The sequence below is a fragment of the Conger conger genome, chromosome 11 (assembly GCF_963514075.1).
Source record: "Conger conger chromosome 11, fConCon1.1, whole genome shotgun sequence".
NCBI classification, from domain to species: Eukaryota; Metazoa; Chordata; class Actinopteri; order Anguilliformes; family Congridae; genus Conger; species Conger conger.
In genome coordinates, this window is record NC_083770.1 from 35,412,862 (window position 1) to 35,431,779 (window position 18,918).

Here is an 18,918-nt window from a genome sequence, read left to right on the forward strand (position 1 = left end):
GGAAATGGTCCCGCTACTTGGTTTACAGATTTCTATATCTAAATTGCACTGTGGATGTGCTATACCACATCTGGTGGGTATTGCTTTACATGTCTGTAACAAGACTAAAGTGACAACACAACAACACTACAGGCCCATTCAAGAATAGTTTTTATTATTTTGACATTAGCAGGAATGTTCCGCTGTGTATTATGTCTCTGGTTATGCCCCATGTAATTCACACAGTATCGGCCTTCTGTTACAGATTGATCCTCAGAACACATTCTGCCTCAGGCCAGGAAATGTACACGCATGAAAAAAACACAGAAATACCAAAACCGAAAAGAAAAACTGTTGTGAGGAGTGGATCATTTATTGTGAAATCACTAAGTAGAATGTTACATCTTTGTCACTTTGTAATACGCACAAGTTACACTGATATTTCTCTACACGTTGGAATTGCTGTTTTAATTGCATTATATACAGTACAACACATTTTTTGGGGCCCGGTATGTACACATCTGCAAAAACATCTGTGCATACCTTATATCTTTTATTTTCTTATAAAAATAATGCAAAACCCTTTATAAGCCTCTTTTTCATTCAAGTCATAAATGCATATTCAAAATATTATTTGTTCATTATTTTATTAGGTCCACCATAGTGTTAACTCCTTATAGCTGTAGGAAGCTTATCAGTACAGACCTCAGTACAGACCTCAGTACAAATCTTGCCTCTTCATGTTTTTAATGAGTAATTACACACACACACACACGTGTACACACACACACAAGTATTCATGCACGCCTGCACACACACACACAGATGTGCAGTAATGCAAACACATAATGAGACACAAATTCACACCCAAAAATACAAACAGAATGTGGCACACACACAACAAAAGCACTGTATATACAAATATACAGACCCACAGAAACGTCCATACAAAAATAGTAACTCCAACGCACACAGACACACAAACCCAAGGACACATACATGCACGCAAGGACACACATACCCTTGCCATTACTCTCATGGAAAACTAGCTGACACACACACACATGTCGCATGCATACAGTACATACCCATACACACACACAGTCACACCATTCTGTTCAGAATAATCCCTTGAGCCACTATCTTTAAAAATAACTGCTCCCCCTTCCCATCACACCCTACCACCAACAGATACTTTTGGTCATTTCCTCATTTTGTCAATTGCACCATCTCTACCTCTTCATTACGGTCTCATTAAGTGTCCCACTTGTGATAAAGTGCTCATATATTATCCCAGTTTCCTCCGGTGTCTCTCCTGAATTGTAACGGATTTCTGAGGTCTCCCACAAAAATAAATCAACCCTGTAGTCCCTGCTTAGGCCCTGGGTCTGCTTCAGCGACACTACTGGTTGCGCTATGCTTCACCGCCAGACTTTTAATTAGCACGGCTTAGCGTAATTAAGGAAGCAGGCCGGGCCACAGATCTCCACAAGCAAAAGCAAATGCAGCCAACGAGGCAAAGGCAATTAAAGTGGATTGGTTTAAGTGATCCTTATTACTGTAAGAAATAACTGCGGTTGGCTAAAATGATCCTCTTAGCAAAAATAACACCCTCACAGACCTGATTAAGAATCATATCTCTAACCTCTGCCTTCACATATATAGTACTATTTATTTGTACAGACGTATATTTTACATATACATATACTGTATTTAAATTTTACATAGATGTCAGTGCAAGTGTGTGTGTGTGTGTGTGTGGGCGGTGTACTTATAAAAATGGCACCCGTAAACACATGTAGAAAACAGTCGATTCTTTGGAGCTGATAAGGTGATGTTATGCAGTGGGGATTCTGGGACAGCGCAAGCTGTTTTTCTGACTCAAAGAAGCACTAAACCCCCCAGTTAGAGAGAGAAAATGGCTGCCGATTGAAGTTCTCTCTCTCAGCCATCTGTTGTTGTGATACTTTTGAGAGTCTGTTTGTGCTGCCGCCTAGGTCCCAAGATACTTGGGTGCCGCGGTAGCTGGGGTTGTGTCATCAGGCAGTAGTGAGGAAGGTGAACATTTGGAGGGGGTTAGATGGAGGGGGGAGAGTGACAGGAAGTAAGAGGGCACTGCAGTTTGCTCTCCATGATGTCACAGAGTCTTCTGTCCTTCAGTCCCCAAGCTTTGTCTGTTTTTCAGTATTTAGATGAAGGTTCAGTCTGACATCACAGCCCCTCTCCCTTCTCCTGCGGAGTCCTTGGGACACAGCCCTAGTGGGAAGACCCTCTCTGCTGACCCTCCCCCAAACCCCCCACAGTCCGAGAAGAGGAGGATGGGAAGGATGGCGAAACATCCATATGAACCCTGTATGACTGTCTTTACCGACCCCTCATCTTCCATCCTCCCCATCGCCATTACACGGAGATTATCTCTCTGGCGCCCCCTACATGTTGAGGTCGGTGACCAGGAAGTCGACGTGGTCCTTCTCTTTGTTCTTGAAGGCCTCGGCGATGAGGCGTGCCGCGTCCCGGTGCTCCAGCCCGCTCAGCGAGACCCCGTTCACCTCCAAGATCACCTGACCCACCTTCAGCTGGCCACAGCTGTGTGCGGAGCCGCCCCTCTGTACGGAGGAAGGGAGAGAGTGAGACACAACAGTTATTGCAGGTGCCGTGTTTCAGGGAAGTGTCCGGTGCGGTAAGAGTAACAGTGGACACACCCTTGGTTACCACGAGTCTGTTTGGTCTGTTTTCTCTGAGACTCACGGCCATATTGATATGGAAATCTCCACGATGTCGGCAGAGATGGATATTTGGCAAGGAAATCAGGAGCGGCAAAACAAAGTAGACGAGCAGACAAAGACAAAGACAGGGTCGATAGCTCATCTTCCCGCTCGGCTGTGTCGCCTCTGCATCTTTGCGTAAGTGCTGATGAATGATCTCGCCGATGGAGGGGAAATTAAAGTCCACTCGTGCCTGTCTGGTCGGCACTTCTCCGCCTCTCCTTCCCGACCCCCAACACCCCCCCACACACCCCGCTCCTTCTCTTAATTACAGAGCGCCTTCTTCTGTCTTTGCTCCTCTGTCTTTGATTTTGCCGCTTTTCTTTTCCGTCTACCGCGTCGCCGCCCCGTTCAGTCGTTTTAATTTTGCCCAAAGCAGAGCTGGAGGCCTTCAGCCTTTCAGCCTTTTCAAAGAGAAGAGCCCTGGAGCTTATGCATTTCATTGTTAAAGATAGAAACAAACAAAGAAACACACAAAAACCAACCAACCAAGCAGCCTGTGAGCTTGAAGCATGGCCCTCTTTGCATAAACACTTCTGAAGAAGTAGATGAGTCCTGAACATGAATGTGTCAACTAATAGGCTGAACAACAGACATATTCCATCCATTATCTGAACCTGCTTATACAGGGTCGCAAGGGGGCTGGAGCCTATCCCAGCATACATTGGGTGAAAGGAATACACCCTGGACAGGACTCACGCACTCACGCACTCACGCACTCATACCTACAGGCAATTTAGACTCGGAGTACCTGGAGGAAACCCACGCAGACACGGGGAGAACATGCAAACTCCACACAGAGAGGCCCCGGCCGACGGGGATTCCAAAACCAATACCTCCTTGCTGTGAGGCAGCAGTGCTACCCACTGCACCATCCATGCCGCCACAACAGATATATTGCCAGTGTTATTTTTGTCCACACCATAAATATTGTTTAGTCTGATGAATAGATAATGTAATATTGTCTTTACAACTAGCAATTATTCTGCATAATTCTTGTTCTAGTGAACTTAAAATTGAAATTGGCGTGTCTTAGGAAGATATTGTTTGTTAGGTTAAGTGGTGCAGAGGGCAGCGGACATGACCTTTGACCCTCAGGTGACAGACCTGTATGGTGACGATGCGGGGGAGGGGCTGGCGGGTGTTGGCGCCCCCCTCGATGGCGATGCCCAGGGTGCTGGCACTCTTTACCACATGGACCAGGAAGGAGGTGGGCTACAGGCAGAGAGCATGGAGATTACAGAGTTACCTATCAGACGGTGAGAGGACCAAGGGCTCTAAAGCCTGATTCATACTTAGCTGCACACAACTGTTGTATGATGAAAATGACACATTTTCAACTGAGTATGACACTTTTTGTCATTGTTGCGAACCTGGAGAACTTTGTTATGTGGTGGACACAGTCATACTTTGTTGTGCAGTTTGATGGGACAGCCAGATGGAACTGGTTTAATGTGAAAAAATGTGATCTAAGTGACTTTGACCATAGAATGATTGTTGGTGGCAGACTTGTTGGTGGTTTCAGTATCTCAAAAACTGCTGATCTCTGGGTGTCTTGGTGGCGCAGCCTGTAGAGCATTGACCGCATGCTCATTGCGAGCCGCGACGTCAGCGGTTCGAATCCGACCGTCTGACATTTGTCGCATGTCTTTCCCTCTCTCGCTCCCATTCTTCCTGTCTCTCTATACTATACTGTCCAATAAAGCTGAAAAAGGCAGAAAAAATATCTTTAAAAAACAAAACAAAAAAAAACTGCTGATCTCCTGGGATTTTCACACTAGTCTCTAGTTTGCAAAGAATGGTGCAAATAAAACAAAACAAAAAAATACAGTGAGCAGCAGTTCTGTAGACAGAAACACCTTGATAATGAGAGAGGAGAATGGCCAGACTGGTCAAAGCTGACAGGAAGGTGACAGTAATGCAAATAACCAATAATTACAACAGTGGTATGCAGAAGAGTATCTCTGAACACCCAATGCATCATAACTGTAAGTGGAGAGGCTACAGCAGTAGAAGTCTAAAAAATAAGTCTAATAAATACCTTGGTGAGTGCATGTCATTTACTGTATGTGAAATACAGCTTAGTCACAAAAAACTATAGAGGATATGAGTCAAATATACTTTAATGCTGCATTTACAAGCACTAAAACAGCAAACCTGTTTAAACAGCAAATACTCCTGATGAAATCAGCTTGACAAACAAGCCTGCGTAACATTCAACGACCTTCCTGCCAACCTTCAAGGGACACTAGACTAATGTAAATGCTGGGAATGTTTACCAGAGAAAAGCTACTATTGTTCTGGGAATAGTCTGAGAACCAAGCATTAGCCTGGTCTCTGCTTTCTCCTCTCTTACATCTCTCCTCTCCCTCCCTCACCGGTTTGGTGGAGGGCTCAGCTGTCCCCCTGGCTCCCTGGGGCTCGTGCTGTGGGTGTGTCCTGGCAGGTCGGGGGCTGCTGTCCTTGCTCAGGCCCCCTGACTCTGCGATGTCCACCCCGCTGTCCTCGCTGAGCGTCTGCCCGCTGTCCGACAGCTGGGAGAGAGTGGTCCCTGGATGTGTGAGGATATGCAGTTACACACAAAAACATGCATACACATCCACATACACACATAAAATAGTCCAGTCACGCATGCTCACACACACACACACACACACACACACCATACACACACACGCACATATACACACACACAGATATTAATACACGTACAGTTCAAACAAACATGCATATACCCAGACGCAAATGCATATTCACGCGCGCATATACACGAATGCACGCATTAATACACAAATACACACATAAACAGGCATTGCATTACACTGTAACTATACATGGAAATCTTGAGTATTGCAGTCAGAGGTTCTGCAGGTATGTTGCCATAGCTAATAATAATAAATAATATCAGACGCATTTAATGAGCACCCGATCGATCTTGTTGCTCTGGGATGACAGCGCAGCCTCTGTCGACTGACAGGGTGAGTCAGCCTATCCGTTTCCTCTCTGACAGCCGCCCCCTGTGCACCCCTCCCCCTCACCTCTGGCCTGGGGCAGCACTCGGACCTCGCTGACGCCAGGCTCCGCTCTGGGCTTGTGAACCTCCACCGTGACAAACTGCTGGGCCGAGCCGGGCGAAGATGGCGGGGCCTTCTCCGGGCTGGGAGGGGCTGGGGCGGGTTCGGGGAGGGAGGGGGCGGGGGACGGAGGGAGGGAGAGGGTAGAGGACGGAGTCTGGGGGGCTGGGCGGGCAGGGGAGGCAGACGAAGGGGACCGCCCCCGGGGGAAAGGGCTCGCCGGGGGCTGGGTCAGGACGCGGGCCTTCTGGGCCGCTGCCGCTTCCTGTTTGGCCGGGGAGGTGTGGGTGCCGTTCTGGGGGGCGGTGGAGGTGGAGGGGGCAGCGAACAGCAGGCTGGATTGGGGCGAGCCAGGCGAGGGGTGCCTCGACTGGTCCTTCCTGCTGGGGCGTCTCGTAACCCTCGGCGGGGGAGGGGGTTTGAAGGAGGGCGGGGAGTCGGATGTAGACTGCACTTCGTCCTGGAATGAAAGACACACATACAGTGCGTTTGTGCTGTCCTTACCCCCCCTTCCCCACTCCCCCTCTCCATTCCCCACCCTCATCTCTGCTCGGCATCCAGCTGGGCCTGGTATTCAGCTGAGATTAGCTCAGCAAACCAACTTGCCATTTCAAAATCAAATCAATTTCACTTGCAAAATGCAGGGGAATGTTGACAGAAGGCTTAGCACCAAGCACTGTGTTGACTATTTTCCAGAAGAAAAAAGTTGCTTTCCTGTCCCTCACTTTCATCTGTATAATCCGTTTTCATTTTTGGGAAAGGTGTACTGAAAACAATTTATTTCACTAAAAATAAATAATCGAGAGGGCTTTTAAGTTGTGTGTGCAGACAAAACACACAGGTCGAGAGACATAATGTGACATGGTATGTCATCAAATAACCACCATGCCAGTGTGGAACGAGCTAATCATTTGGCAGAGTTCTCCCCGCCTCATCGCTGAAATGACATCATTCTAACCAATGGGAAACCAGCGGTCTACCAGCTGCAGTGTACTCCTACAGCTCCAGGCTGATGGCTACACAGCCGGTGCAAAATGAATGTAAAAGGTGACAAAAACAAGAATATAACCTAGTCCCACAAAGAAAACAGGATAAAAAACAGATCCCTCCCTGTGAGTTTACCGGTACGTGGCTCTCCTTGGAGAAATTTGAGGTTTCGCATAGGTTGACCAGGGAATTTGGGGGCAACCACTGTGTACATCGGGCGGACGAACACATTTGCATTTGGTGATCATTTGTGAAGAGTGGCCTGTCAGAGTCCTCTCTGCTGCCAGGTCTGTGCTGGCTGACTGAGCTGTCCGCTGTGTCCAGTGTGTGTGTATGTACTGTGTGCCTTTGTTCAAGTGACCCCCCCTGCCTCCATGCTGCTTTTGCTGTGAGCTAAGAGGGGGTTTTCATCAGCAAAGTATACAGCATTTTAGGGCATTCATCTCTCACCCTATCCACTAGCTCTCCGACACAAACACACACCTCCTATGTCTTTGAGTTTGCAATGAATAGAGAAAGAAATATATAATATACAGTATGGCTGATGAAAAATGATGCATTGTTAACTTCCTTGTGTGTGTGGGGATGGGGAGCAGTGTTATTCTGTGTTCTTTAAACATCCAGCCTTGGGTGATCCAGGTGAATTATTGCCCTTTAAGCCCAAGGATCAGCCTAATTGCAGCCAATAAAAGGGCTATGAGAGATACCTGCACTCCATTCAGAACAGCATAAAAGCCAAGGCCAGCACAACAGCCGCTATAGTATATGCTTTCAAAGAAATGCGGACTATAACATTTCCATTGAGCAACAGCACTATATCAAATAAGATCCGTGGATTTATTTAATAATGTCATTGTAAGAGTTATCCCTGTCCATTGTAAATACTCATAAAACTCAGTACGGACTGTAAATACACTGTAGCATGTAGCCTACTGAGCAGCGTATTGGTAAGGTATCATTTGATGTACGTGTTCTATTTACTTTCTTATAGCATAGCTGGTGGGATTTCTTTGTGCAGATCACATTCACAGTGCTGCGTGACCGAACTGGGAATGTTATTTATAGCTTTCTTCTCACTAATGTTGAAACAGAACATTTCCGCTAATGTTCCTATGTACTGAGCCGGCAAATTGCCAGAGGAGAGTTTCTGTAACGCTGACTCTGGCTCTCATTCAAAGATGACCCCTAAATATTAAAGTTCTGTAACGTAACTTTTCAGGGTAGGGCTCTGGAAAACTAAACGTTAATGACATTGAATTTAAATTCACACAAGGCTGGTTTTCATTTTACAGGTTACGTATTTCTACCAAAAAAACACGCAAAATTTACAGGATGATTGTGGATCCTGTGCATGCAAAGCTACTTTCATCTCCTGGGGCTGTAGGACTCACCAGAGAGATGTCAGGCAGAGCATCAAAACTGTCCTGTGGCACCTCAATATTACCATCCAACGAGCTGTCATTCTGACAGAGAGAGGAAGAGAACATTTGAGGTGAGAAATAAGCAATGGAGCACATTTGAGCTGAAACGCCCAGTTTAAAAGTTTGATCTGAGTTATTTGAGCCAGACGAGTTGTGCTGGACGCATTTAATTTACATCGGTGCAGACACAGAACCGTAGAGCGCATCACAGCACTCACCAGACTGCGTCTGTCACGCCCTGCACGCCTCTCCATGGAAAATGAACGGAATGCCTTACGTGCCTGATCTGGGGTGGAAGCACTTTTAGGCTTAGTTAGTAACTAAGACTAGGAACCTTAGTTAAATTAATCTGTATATTGGAATGTTTTTTTCACAGTGTAATTAGTGTTAATTCCTATTCTTTTTTAATTAATTCCAAACACAGTGGCATGGAATATGAAAATAAAACTATTTCATTGCCCAGAAGGCAACGTAACAGTAAATTCCGCTTAAGGGTTCCGTAATCAGTTGAGCTGGTGATGAATGTATCATGGCCCAATATACTTATGATTTAACATTTCATTTCTTTATATAAATATTGAAGCCTGAGGTTGTACATATCCAATTCCCACTCTAGATTGTAATGTCCAAATCACTATTTACAACCACAACCCACTGTCCAATCGGGATAGAAACACAAAACAAAGTGGTATTACAAAGTGAGTGAATGAGTGACTCTTTATCAGTAAGGACATTACTTTAGGACACAGGCTCTGATTCAATTAACCTTAGCCTATCCTTTAGGCCTACTTAGAAATAAATGCGAGTGCTGCCTTGCTTCGGATGAGAAAACTTTATAATTAATTTTAGTGATGAATTTGCCAAAATGTGTTCATAAAGAGGAAACGACTTGAATTTAGTTCAAGTTAGTCAAAGTTAAGAGCAAATGTTTAAAACGATTCTTTATTACAGTGAAGTTACAGGACCTTTAACCTTTAATACAACCATGGTGTTAGCCTATCAGAAGGGAGTTTTGATTGCAACAGTAAAATGTTAGTGTTAACGTTTAAAGTGGTTTATACAAGCCCAAAGGGCACCGGATGTACTCCGCCAGTGTAAATTGTAGAGCTTTGATTTTGCTGGGAGGGGGGCAGGCTCCATTGAGCTGCTGTGACACATCAGCACTCAGTGATTCCTTCAGAATCAATGCCCTGCATGCAGCTAATCACACCACTCAAACACATGCGGAGAGAGAGCCAGACCACTGCACATATGGATTAGTACACAATACACACAAATGCATACAAACACAAACACCCCTGCCTGTGCAGAGGAGTGTGTTCGAAGTCAAACATACTTTACATTTACATTTTTGTCATTTGGCAGACGCTTTTAATCCAAAGCGACTTACAAGTGCATAGGTTCTTCCACAAGTTAAAGCAACACATCCATAACTAGTAAAATACACATGAAGTGCTGTTCCAGACATACAGTCATCATAAGTGCAATTCTTTTTTTTCTTTTTTTACTTGACTGTAGACATACCTGAACACACACTGGCAGGCACACACACACAGACAGACACAGGTACAGGCGCATACACACATGCACTTTTACACATATACTGCACACGCACACACATGCACAGACGCACATGTACACACACGCATACACACACACATCCCCTGGAGAAGCTCAGAAATCAGGTCCACAGCAAGCCGAATGGCTGAAGTGGAGGAGATCCTACCTCCATCAAGTCTGTCAACCACAGCATTTGCTCCTGGAGGGCCAGGGAGGTGACGGTTACATAAAACAGTACATTTACTCTGATGAATGCAAGCTAGTAAAGTCCATCATTCTATAGCGCTGATGACAATCAATGTCCTTGGATCATTGGACAGACAGAAAAACCCATGGTATGTCAAAACTGGCATGGTTTTAAACCTTCATAATAAGGAAGTACACTTACCCACGCACACACACACACATACACATATGCACAGACATACAGACAGACCCCCCTGGTTACCCACGCACACACACATACATACACATATGCACAGACACACAGACAGACCCCCCTGGTTACCCACGCACACACACATACATACACATATGCACAGACACACAGACAGACCCCCTCATACAGACAGACCCCCTCGCCCCACACACCCGTGCTGAGCCCAGCGTTGCAGAGCTTGGGTAGTTGGCGCTGGAGGACGGGACAGTTTCAGGGTACGAGGTGACGGAGTAGGTGTCGTGGTTCAGCACGCTGGCCCTCTCCTGCCGGGCCTTCAGGGCCTCGATCTCCCGACGTAAGACCAGCCCGTCAAAGCGCACCAGGTCCTGAGGGGCCACCAGGGACCGGATTTCACACAGCAGGGAGAACTGGGGGCAGAGATCAATGGAGGAACAGAATGTCTACTGCTACTTGCTACTCTCAGGGTCCCACAGACCCCCAATTTCACTGGGGAAGTGGGGTCCCCCTCTGAGTAGTTCAGAAATCAGTGTCTCCAGGGAGGCAGGGAGAATCAGGCAATGCCAGGTGATAACAATGGCCTCTCATGACACAAATAAAAGGCACCTGCAGTTACAAGTGCAGAGCTTTAGCTTTAATTTGTGGGTTTTTATATCCATATTGGGAGAACAGAACCAAATAAGTGTGAGCTCAGCAATGGCGAACGACCTGGTAGACCACGGATGATCAGTGTTGTGGATGACAGAAGAATCCTTTGAATAGTGAAGAAAAATCCCTTTGTAACTGTTCAAGAACAGATCAAGAACACTCTCCGGGATGTAGGCGCAGATGTGTCAAAGATGACTGTGTAAACCAGCAGCAGTAAACCAGCAAAACCTCAAAGGGTTCACCAAAACTTTAGCAAAAATGTACATAAAAAAAAACCTGTAGAGTTCTGGAACAAAGTGTTATGGACAGATGAGACAAAGATGAACATGTGCCAAAGCACGGGAGAGAGCAGTGTGGAGGCTAAAAGGACCTCCAAGAACCAAAGCAAAGAACCCACCCCGCATCTGAGAAACATGGTTGTTGGGGTGTTAGAGTTTGGGCATGTTTGGCAGTCACAGTATCCATTAATGATGTCACTGCTGACGGCAACAGCAGAATGAATGCCAAAGTATACAGAAACATCTTGTCTGCTCAGATCCAAGCAAACGCATCAAAACAGATTGGACGATGCTTCATCATGCAACAGGACAATGATCCAAGACATAGAGCCAAAGCAACCAAGGAGTTTTACAGGCCAAACAGTAGAATGTTCTTGACTGGCTAAGTCAATCACCTAACCTCAATCTAATTGAGCATTAATTTCACTTGCTGAAGTCCAAACTGAAGGCAAATAGCCCCCGAAACAAGCAGGAGCTGAAGATGGCTGCAGTACAGGCCTGGCAGAGCGTCACCAGAGAAGATACCCAGCATCTGGTGATGAAATATTGAATATGATGACTTTATTTCAGTTTGTGTTCATTTGTCCAATTACTTTTGGCCCGCCTTTGTATAAAAAGAGCTGTAACTCCAATATGGATATAACAACCCCCAAATTAAAGCTGAAAGTCTACACTTTAATCACATGATTGTATAAAATGCTGTAAAAAAATAATGTATAAATATAATGCCCAACACGAGGCTCCCACCCCAATGTGGAATGGTCAACCATTGCGGTGAAACTATAAGACAGTTTTGCACTGACCTACAATGATTTAATATGAATAATCATACATACTGATGGTTGGGAATGTAGAATAATGCATAGAGAACTGGACTTGTAACACAAAGGTTCAATTTCCAGGTCGGGCACTGCCGTACCCTTGAGCAAGGTGGTAACAGATCCTTCACTATACACTCAGTTACTACATTATTAGGTATTTATTAGGCCTATTTCAGACTTAGACTGAGTTGTTGCCACACGATTTGATATTCAGCAATACTCCCTCAGGAATTTATTTTAAAATAATAAATAAATAAATAAATAGAGCAGTGGACAGGGACTGTGTGTGTGGCCTCACCTTGGCATGCGTGTTGAGCACCTCCACTGTGATGTGAATTGTGTGTGGCCTCACCTTGGGATGCGTGTTGAGCGCCTCCACTGTGATGTGAATTGTGTGTGGCCTCACCTTGGCATGCATGTTGAGGGCCTCCACTGTGATGTGAATTGTGTGTGGCCTCACCTTGGCATGCGTGTTGAGGGCCTCCACTGTGATGTGAATTGTGTGTGGCCTCACCTTGGCATGCGTGTTGAGGGCCTCCACTGTGATGTGAATTGTGTGTGGCCTCACCTTGGCATGCGTGTTGAGCAGCTCGAACAGCGCCATGACCAGCGGCTCCACTGTGATGTGTCCGTCCCCGTACTCCTTCAGGTAGTAGACCATCGTCTGCCTCTCCGCCTCCGTCAGCAGGTGGCGTGCCTGCTCCTCCAGGAGGGCCCGGGGCGGGGTCACCAGACTGCACAGGGTCACCTGAGACCCAGCCACGCCCTTATAGAACACCGACTAAAGATGACAAAGAGAGAGACAGAGAGAGAATTTATAAACATACACTCAGTGAGAACTTTATTAGACTTATTTTTTAGACGTAGTGGTCCTTTGACCAGTGCGGGCCTTCTCCACTGACCTCTCTCATTAATGGTCTGTGTTTTTGCCGGCAGAACTGCAGCTCACTGGATGTTTTTTGTTTTTAGCACCATTCTCTGCAAACTCTAGAGACAATCCCTGGAGATCAGCAGATACTCAAACCACCCTGTCTGGCACCAACAATCATTTCCCGGTCAAAGTCACTTTGATCACATTTCTTCCACATTCTGACATTTGGTCTGAAAAAAGCTGAACCTCTTGTCCATGTCTGCCTGCTTTTATGCATTTAGTTGCTGCCAGATGATTGACTGATTAAATATTTGCATTAACAAGCTGGTGTACAGGTCTACCGAATAAAGTGATCATTGAGTGTATTTAGTAACCACCCACTAAGTGTATAACCACTGTACAGATAAACAGTGCAATGTGTTATCTGTTCTTATATTATACATACAGTTAATAATACAGTTTCAATATTATAAATACAGTTAATAACTAAATACTTTTACATTTTTCCGGTAACTTAAAAAATAATGTTTTGGAAATATTTAATGTACATATTTAAATGCCATTAAAGCATACTGAACTGAATTTAGAGAGAGGAAGAGAGGGTAAGAGGTAGGCAAATATGAAGATAGAGCTGAATCGATAATGTGAACAGGAGAAGGAGGCAGAATGGACAGATAGATGAAGGAGCAAAATGGATAGAGTGATAACAAGCAGAGAGCAACAATGGTGCAGAGTTGGTAAGACTGAGTATGAGAGGGGGAGAAAGATGGGCATTAGGGGACTGGGGCAGAGAGTGACATAAAGACAGAAAGACAGAGAATAATGGTGAGTAACCAATGGAGAAACAGAGGTATCCTGTGATTTGCAGAAAGCTTGAGTGGACAGTCGGAGAGAGAGATATTGAAGAGTAGAGGAGACAGCAAATAGAATGACAAAAAGTGAGGCCATATTTCTTTATTCCAGGAAGTGAATCCCCTCTCCCTGGACTCCTCATATTTCAGTGTGTCCCTGGCCCCTCAATCACAGTCCCCTGCTCTGTCCTCTGAGTCAGTAACAGTCCCAGTGGAGTCCAGCGACAGGCTGTAGTCTGATCTGAGTGGAGACCCAGGCTGCAGGGTTCAGCCATTATGACACATGCACACACACACACACACACATGCACACACATACATGCACACACTGACACATGTACACACATACACACAAACACATGAACACATATACATACACACACATGCAAACACACACAGTACATGTCTCCTCTAATCGAGCCATTCTCTTTAACCAAAGAGATTTTGTGAGGCAGTCTCTGTGCCGGGTGTGCATACGTGCGTACGTGTGTGTGTGTAGGTGTGTGTGCATGTGCGTATGTATGTTTTTGGTGTGTGTAATTGTGGGGACATGGTCAGCAGGGTGTGTATGATTGTAAGTGTGTGTGTGAGTGTGTGTGTGGAATCTCTTTGAAGAGCTTTTTCCTGCGCGTGCACACCATCAGAGAATCGAAACAAAGGTACCTAATTTGCTAGGAAGTAAAAGCAGAGCCATTTTAGTGTTCAAGGTCAGGTCTGACACTGCTGAGTACACTCTGGAGTGTGCAAATGATAGGCCTGGTTGGCCTGAATGCCTTCCAGTAATTCCTCACATTGAGAATTCATCAAGCAGCCCGTCTAAGCAGGAGTACTGCAACACTCCAATTTCAACTGGTGTTAGTTTCTAAGGCCACACATTTACAGGCCGAGAGAAAAAAAACACACAATGAAATGAGGAAAACAAGGTTACAACACAGTGACTGGGTTCCACAGAAGGTAAGGAAAGTGAATGGGATTTGCCACAACAAGAAAGAAGAGAGAGTGAGAGAGAGAGAGAGAGATAGAAAGAGAAAGGAGTGAGAGAGAGGGAAAGAGATAGAGAGAGAGAGAGAGAGCCCAACTGCAGGGTGCTGGATTGAAAATCGATTGGTCATAAGAGTGGGCAGATTGGCTTCGACCTTGGGAGGTTACATCATGACTTAAGAGCCTGCTGACGGAGCAGGGCCAGAACAGCACAGGGAAAAATCCACTCGGGTTCAAGAACAGTTCAGTTCCCACTTCCGTTCACAACGCTCCCCCATTTACATACTGCATCAAAACGGTGCAACTTCCCTGTGCTTTCTGCTGAAATTTCTTTTGGCTAAACTCAACCTTCAGTGTGCTGGATCACAGGAGTCTCTCTGAGAGAACAGTGTTTCAAGGGAGATTCTCCATCAGTTGCAAAAGATTTCATAATCCATTCGCTTCATACTGAACGTCTGGTACCTTCCATTGTTGAACCCGGCATTCTATCTCCAGAACTCCAACCGACACAGGAACTCTGTGCTCTGTCTCTTCTCTATTGATCATGATTCATCTTTATAATAAGGCGCCTCTTGGTTTCATAACACGGCTTGAATTGTGAGGGAACCGACGGTAATAAAACAGGTCCACCATTGTGTCATGCATGTACCGTGGTGTGTGCGGCTGTTCTCCAGAGCCTGGTATTCAGCCGCCAGGCACTGAAGCGGAGAGAGGCTCTGCCTCAGGGGTAAAACTTTTCTGGCATGGGATTTTAAAGTAGGCTTGTTTAACTGCTGTCACTGGCTCTCTGGGGTGGAAATCCAATCTAGGCCAGATCAATCGATCTGCTAAAAAAAATATAATCACCCTCCGTGTGCTGCAACAACAACCCAACACAGTAAATTGGGAGCTCCAAGCTTTCTGTCAATACCCATACATTCTGCAGCCAACGTGATGTCTCGCTACAGATACTGTGCAGGCAGGGGAGCACAGGAGAGTTTCCTCATCAAAGAGACGTTCTTACACACAAGGGTTCAGAGTGAGCATGCCATCAAGGTCCCAAAACGATCTTAATCAGATCTTAGAAACCATGACTGGGAAACCAGGCACACAATGTATCTGAAATTTTGTGTGAATAAGTTTGTATGTGAGCGTGTGTGTGTGTGTGTGTGTGTGTGTCATTGCATGTGTGTAGTTATGCATGTGCAGCTGTGTGTATAGGTGCGCGTATAGGTGCAAGTGTGTGTAGTCGCGTGCAAGCACATGGGCGTGTGCAGGTGAGCATGTGGGTTTGTGTGTGTGAAGGTGAGTGTATGGTTTTGTATGTGCAGGTGAGCGTGCGGATATTTATGTGTGAGTTTGCGTATGTGAGTACACTGTGCACACAGCAGCTGAAGCAGACACTCAGCAGCTCAGTTTGTGTGGCAGGAACACAGCAGTGGACTCTAACGATCCACCAGCACTCAGGGATACAGTGCTCCCGGCACTTTCCTCTTGCCCCGGCCACTTTCTGACTACCCCAGTGACTCCTGATTTCAGCTTCCAATGTTATTATAAAGCTCATGAAGGCTCTGAAACGCTCTGCCTCTCTCACCATATTTCAGAGCGGATTCGTCTGCCCTTTAGCCGTTAGCTGAGTGGTGTCTAATATTATGACTCAGAAAGAGAAAGATAGAGACAGAGAGAGAGAGAAAGATAGACAGAGACAAATAAGAAAGGCAGAAAAAACAGACCCCCCCCTACCCTCTTTATTGCAAAGCCCAAAACCGTGTTATTCAAAGTCAAGGACAGACCCTTCAGCTCACAACATAAATAATATCAAGCCATCTCAAGACAGATCAACAGCAGCACCAAGACTGGCTCAAGCAAAGTGACATCACCTATTAGGTAAATAAAAATAAAGCGCAAAGCAAATATGCATGCTGTATTGCCCAAGATAGGGAATATACACTGAATACTGCCTGACAAATGTATACAATGTTACAAGAAGAACTCAGTCACTGAACACAGCCTGGGATTGGCTGCCCAGAAGAACACAGTCAATGAACACAGCCTGGGATTGGCTGCCCAGAAGAACACAGTCAATGAACACAGCCTGGGATTGGCTGCCTAGTAGAACAGTTAAAGGAGGCTGAGGTACAGTATTGCATCGCATTCTTTACAGTAAAATTTGTAGAAATATTCTGAGATAAAGGAAGGAAAGCTAATTAGATGGCCTCACAATGGCCTAACACTAGTGTCACAAAATGCCCAATAACAATCTTAGGCCCATCTCAACTTCTCCAGAGTGGGCAATTCCAGCTGTGGGTTCTTTTCACTCAGCAGTTATTGCTTTCGAGAGGTAAGTCATCATTTTTCCTTTTCATACTCCCGTCTTTGATTCCGGTGAGCACTTCTGAGAACCATCAATCCCTAATGTGCGTGCGTAAGGGAAACAGGGCGGGGAATCAGCCCGCGGATGTCATTAGCCGCCAGGGTCAGTGCCTGCCCTGTGAATCGGTACCTCACACGCAAAGCCGTTCTCGCCGAGAGCCCACTAGAGCAGCAGGACAGAAGCAGGTGCAGGGGAGCAGCCTCATCCAAACCAGGCTGTCAGCCAGATCTGGACTCAGCTATAATTAAAATGACAATGACTGATGCACTGGGGACAAAAAGGAGAATCATCCAAACACCGCTATTAGGCTGCATTAGCTGAAATATTTAGATGCAATAATAATAACACTATGTGTTTGGACAGTGATGCAGTTTCTGTTGTCATGGCTCTGTACTCCATTTTAAATTAAACAATGAGCATGAGGTTAACATATGGGTATTAGAAGTAACCTCAAAGGAAAGGGTACACAACATAAAACAGCATACAGTAAATAACACTACATTACAGTATATTAGTTCTCCATATGTTTAAACACAACATAGATTATTATCTGTGTTGTTTACTAAATACAGCCTTCTTTCTTCATTTTTTAATTTTTTTATCAAAGGCACCACTAATTCAATAATAATTTGTGTATCTAAATATATGATGGTGTGTGTGTGTGTGTGTGTCTGTCTGGCTGTGTGAGTGTGTGTATGTGAGTATGCATGTGTGCACACCATGGCTGGTGAGAGAAAAATAATAAATTCTGCAATACAATATGTCCCACAGTAATTACATATGCAATGTGACAGAAATAGTTACATAATGGACCTGAACATGGAGCTCCTTATTTTCAATTTGCACTGCAACTAAGCTTCTTAAAGATTGATATGCAAATATGGCATTGCCTATGTAAGTAAATACAACCCGGGGTAAAAGTGCATGACCGGACATTGTAAGCATTTATAAATCTACCAAGCAGAGACCATTTACTTAATGGCAAAGCATTAGTTTGCATCACTTGGTGCATTCAATTAAACAGGCTGGACTCCCAAGCGCCCAAAGAAACCATTACATTTGTGTGATGAAAGATAAAGTTTCAGGAGAACATCTGTTTGGGAAAGTGTACACCTGGCTCTTCTGGCAGCATGGTTCTATAGACATCATTCCTTCAGGCCCCCTCAATCAAAGAGCGAGTTAGAACAGTCTGGCGATGGCATAGTCCCGATGCAATGCAATGGTCCCCAAACTATCAATAGGGACCGGAGGCACACTTATACACGAAATAATAACTTATAATGTAATGCATATAAAACTATTCCCACTGAATCTTTATTGAAAAAACAAGCAGAACAATATGCCCAGGGAGCTTGAAAAAGGTTCAAACAGCCTCTTCACGGATAAAGTTTTTCCCTTTCGGACCTGGAATTAACTTGACGAAGCGCGAGTTTTTTTTGCCTGGTTGAATTTGAGACACGGCTCACGTGCCATACGAGTTTACGATCTTCTCTCAGACCAATGCTCTCACGCATAATTTCCGGAATTTACAAGCCGAGTCATGACGTTACACAACTTTTCGGTCCCATGAGGCTATGCCCTTCATTTGGTGCAGGAGCTCATTTATTGTGCCACGCAGCTGCTCGAATTAAAATACAGTGCTCTGACCCCTATTCTGTCAAAACACCCTGGCTGCCAATCCCAAATGGAAAACGCTCATTACTTGACACTTTGCCAGATTTCCAGAGGCCTTAATGGAGAAGTGGCATTTGTTTATGAGTGGGTGAGGGGCCTGGATCTAGAGCAGGTTGAAATAGTCATGCTTTGTGCATGCGGTTGTGGTCCTGTTTGTTTTAAGGAGAGTAGATTAGACAGATTAGACAGATGCTGTAGGAAGGACAGATAGCTGCAGTGGGAAGTTGTTGTGTGTGTGATTGTGTGCATGTGTGTGTG

General features: G+C 45.2%; 1 protein-coding gene across 1 annotated transcript in view; it reads right to left on the reverse strand.

Moving 5' to 3' along the window:
- Positions 1–189: 189 nt before the first annotated feature.
- Positions 190–18,918, reverse strand: part of whrnb (whirlin b) — a 78,848-nt gene continuing 60,119 nt past the window's right edge. Inside the window, exons 6-13 of the mRNA XM_061261176.1 lie at positions 12,499–12,711; positions 10,378–10,593; positions 9,953–9,985; positions 8,197–8,268; positions 5,783–6,278; positions 5,123–5,295; positions 3,852–3,959; positions 190–2,585 (exon numbers count right to left, since the gene is read on the reverse strand). Of these exons, the coding sequence (XP_061117160.1) occupies positions 2,409–2,585; positions 3,852–3,959; positions 5,123–5,295; positions 5,783–6,278; positions 8,197–8,268; positions 9,953–9,985; positions 10,378–10,593; positions 12,499–12,711 (1,488 nt within the window). The 3' untranslated portion in view covers positions 190–2,408. The remainder of the gene's footprint in view (positions 2,586–3,851; positions 3,960–5,122; positions 5,296–5,782; positions 6,279–8,196; positions 8,269–9,952; positions 9,986–10,377; positions 10,594–12,498; positions 12,712–18,918) is intronic.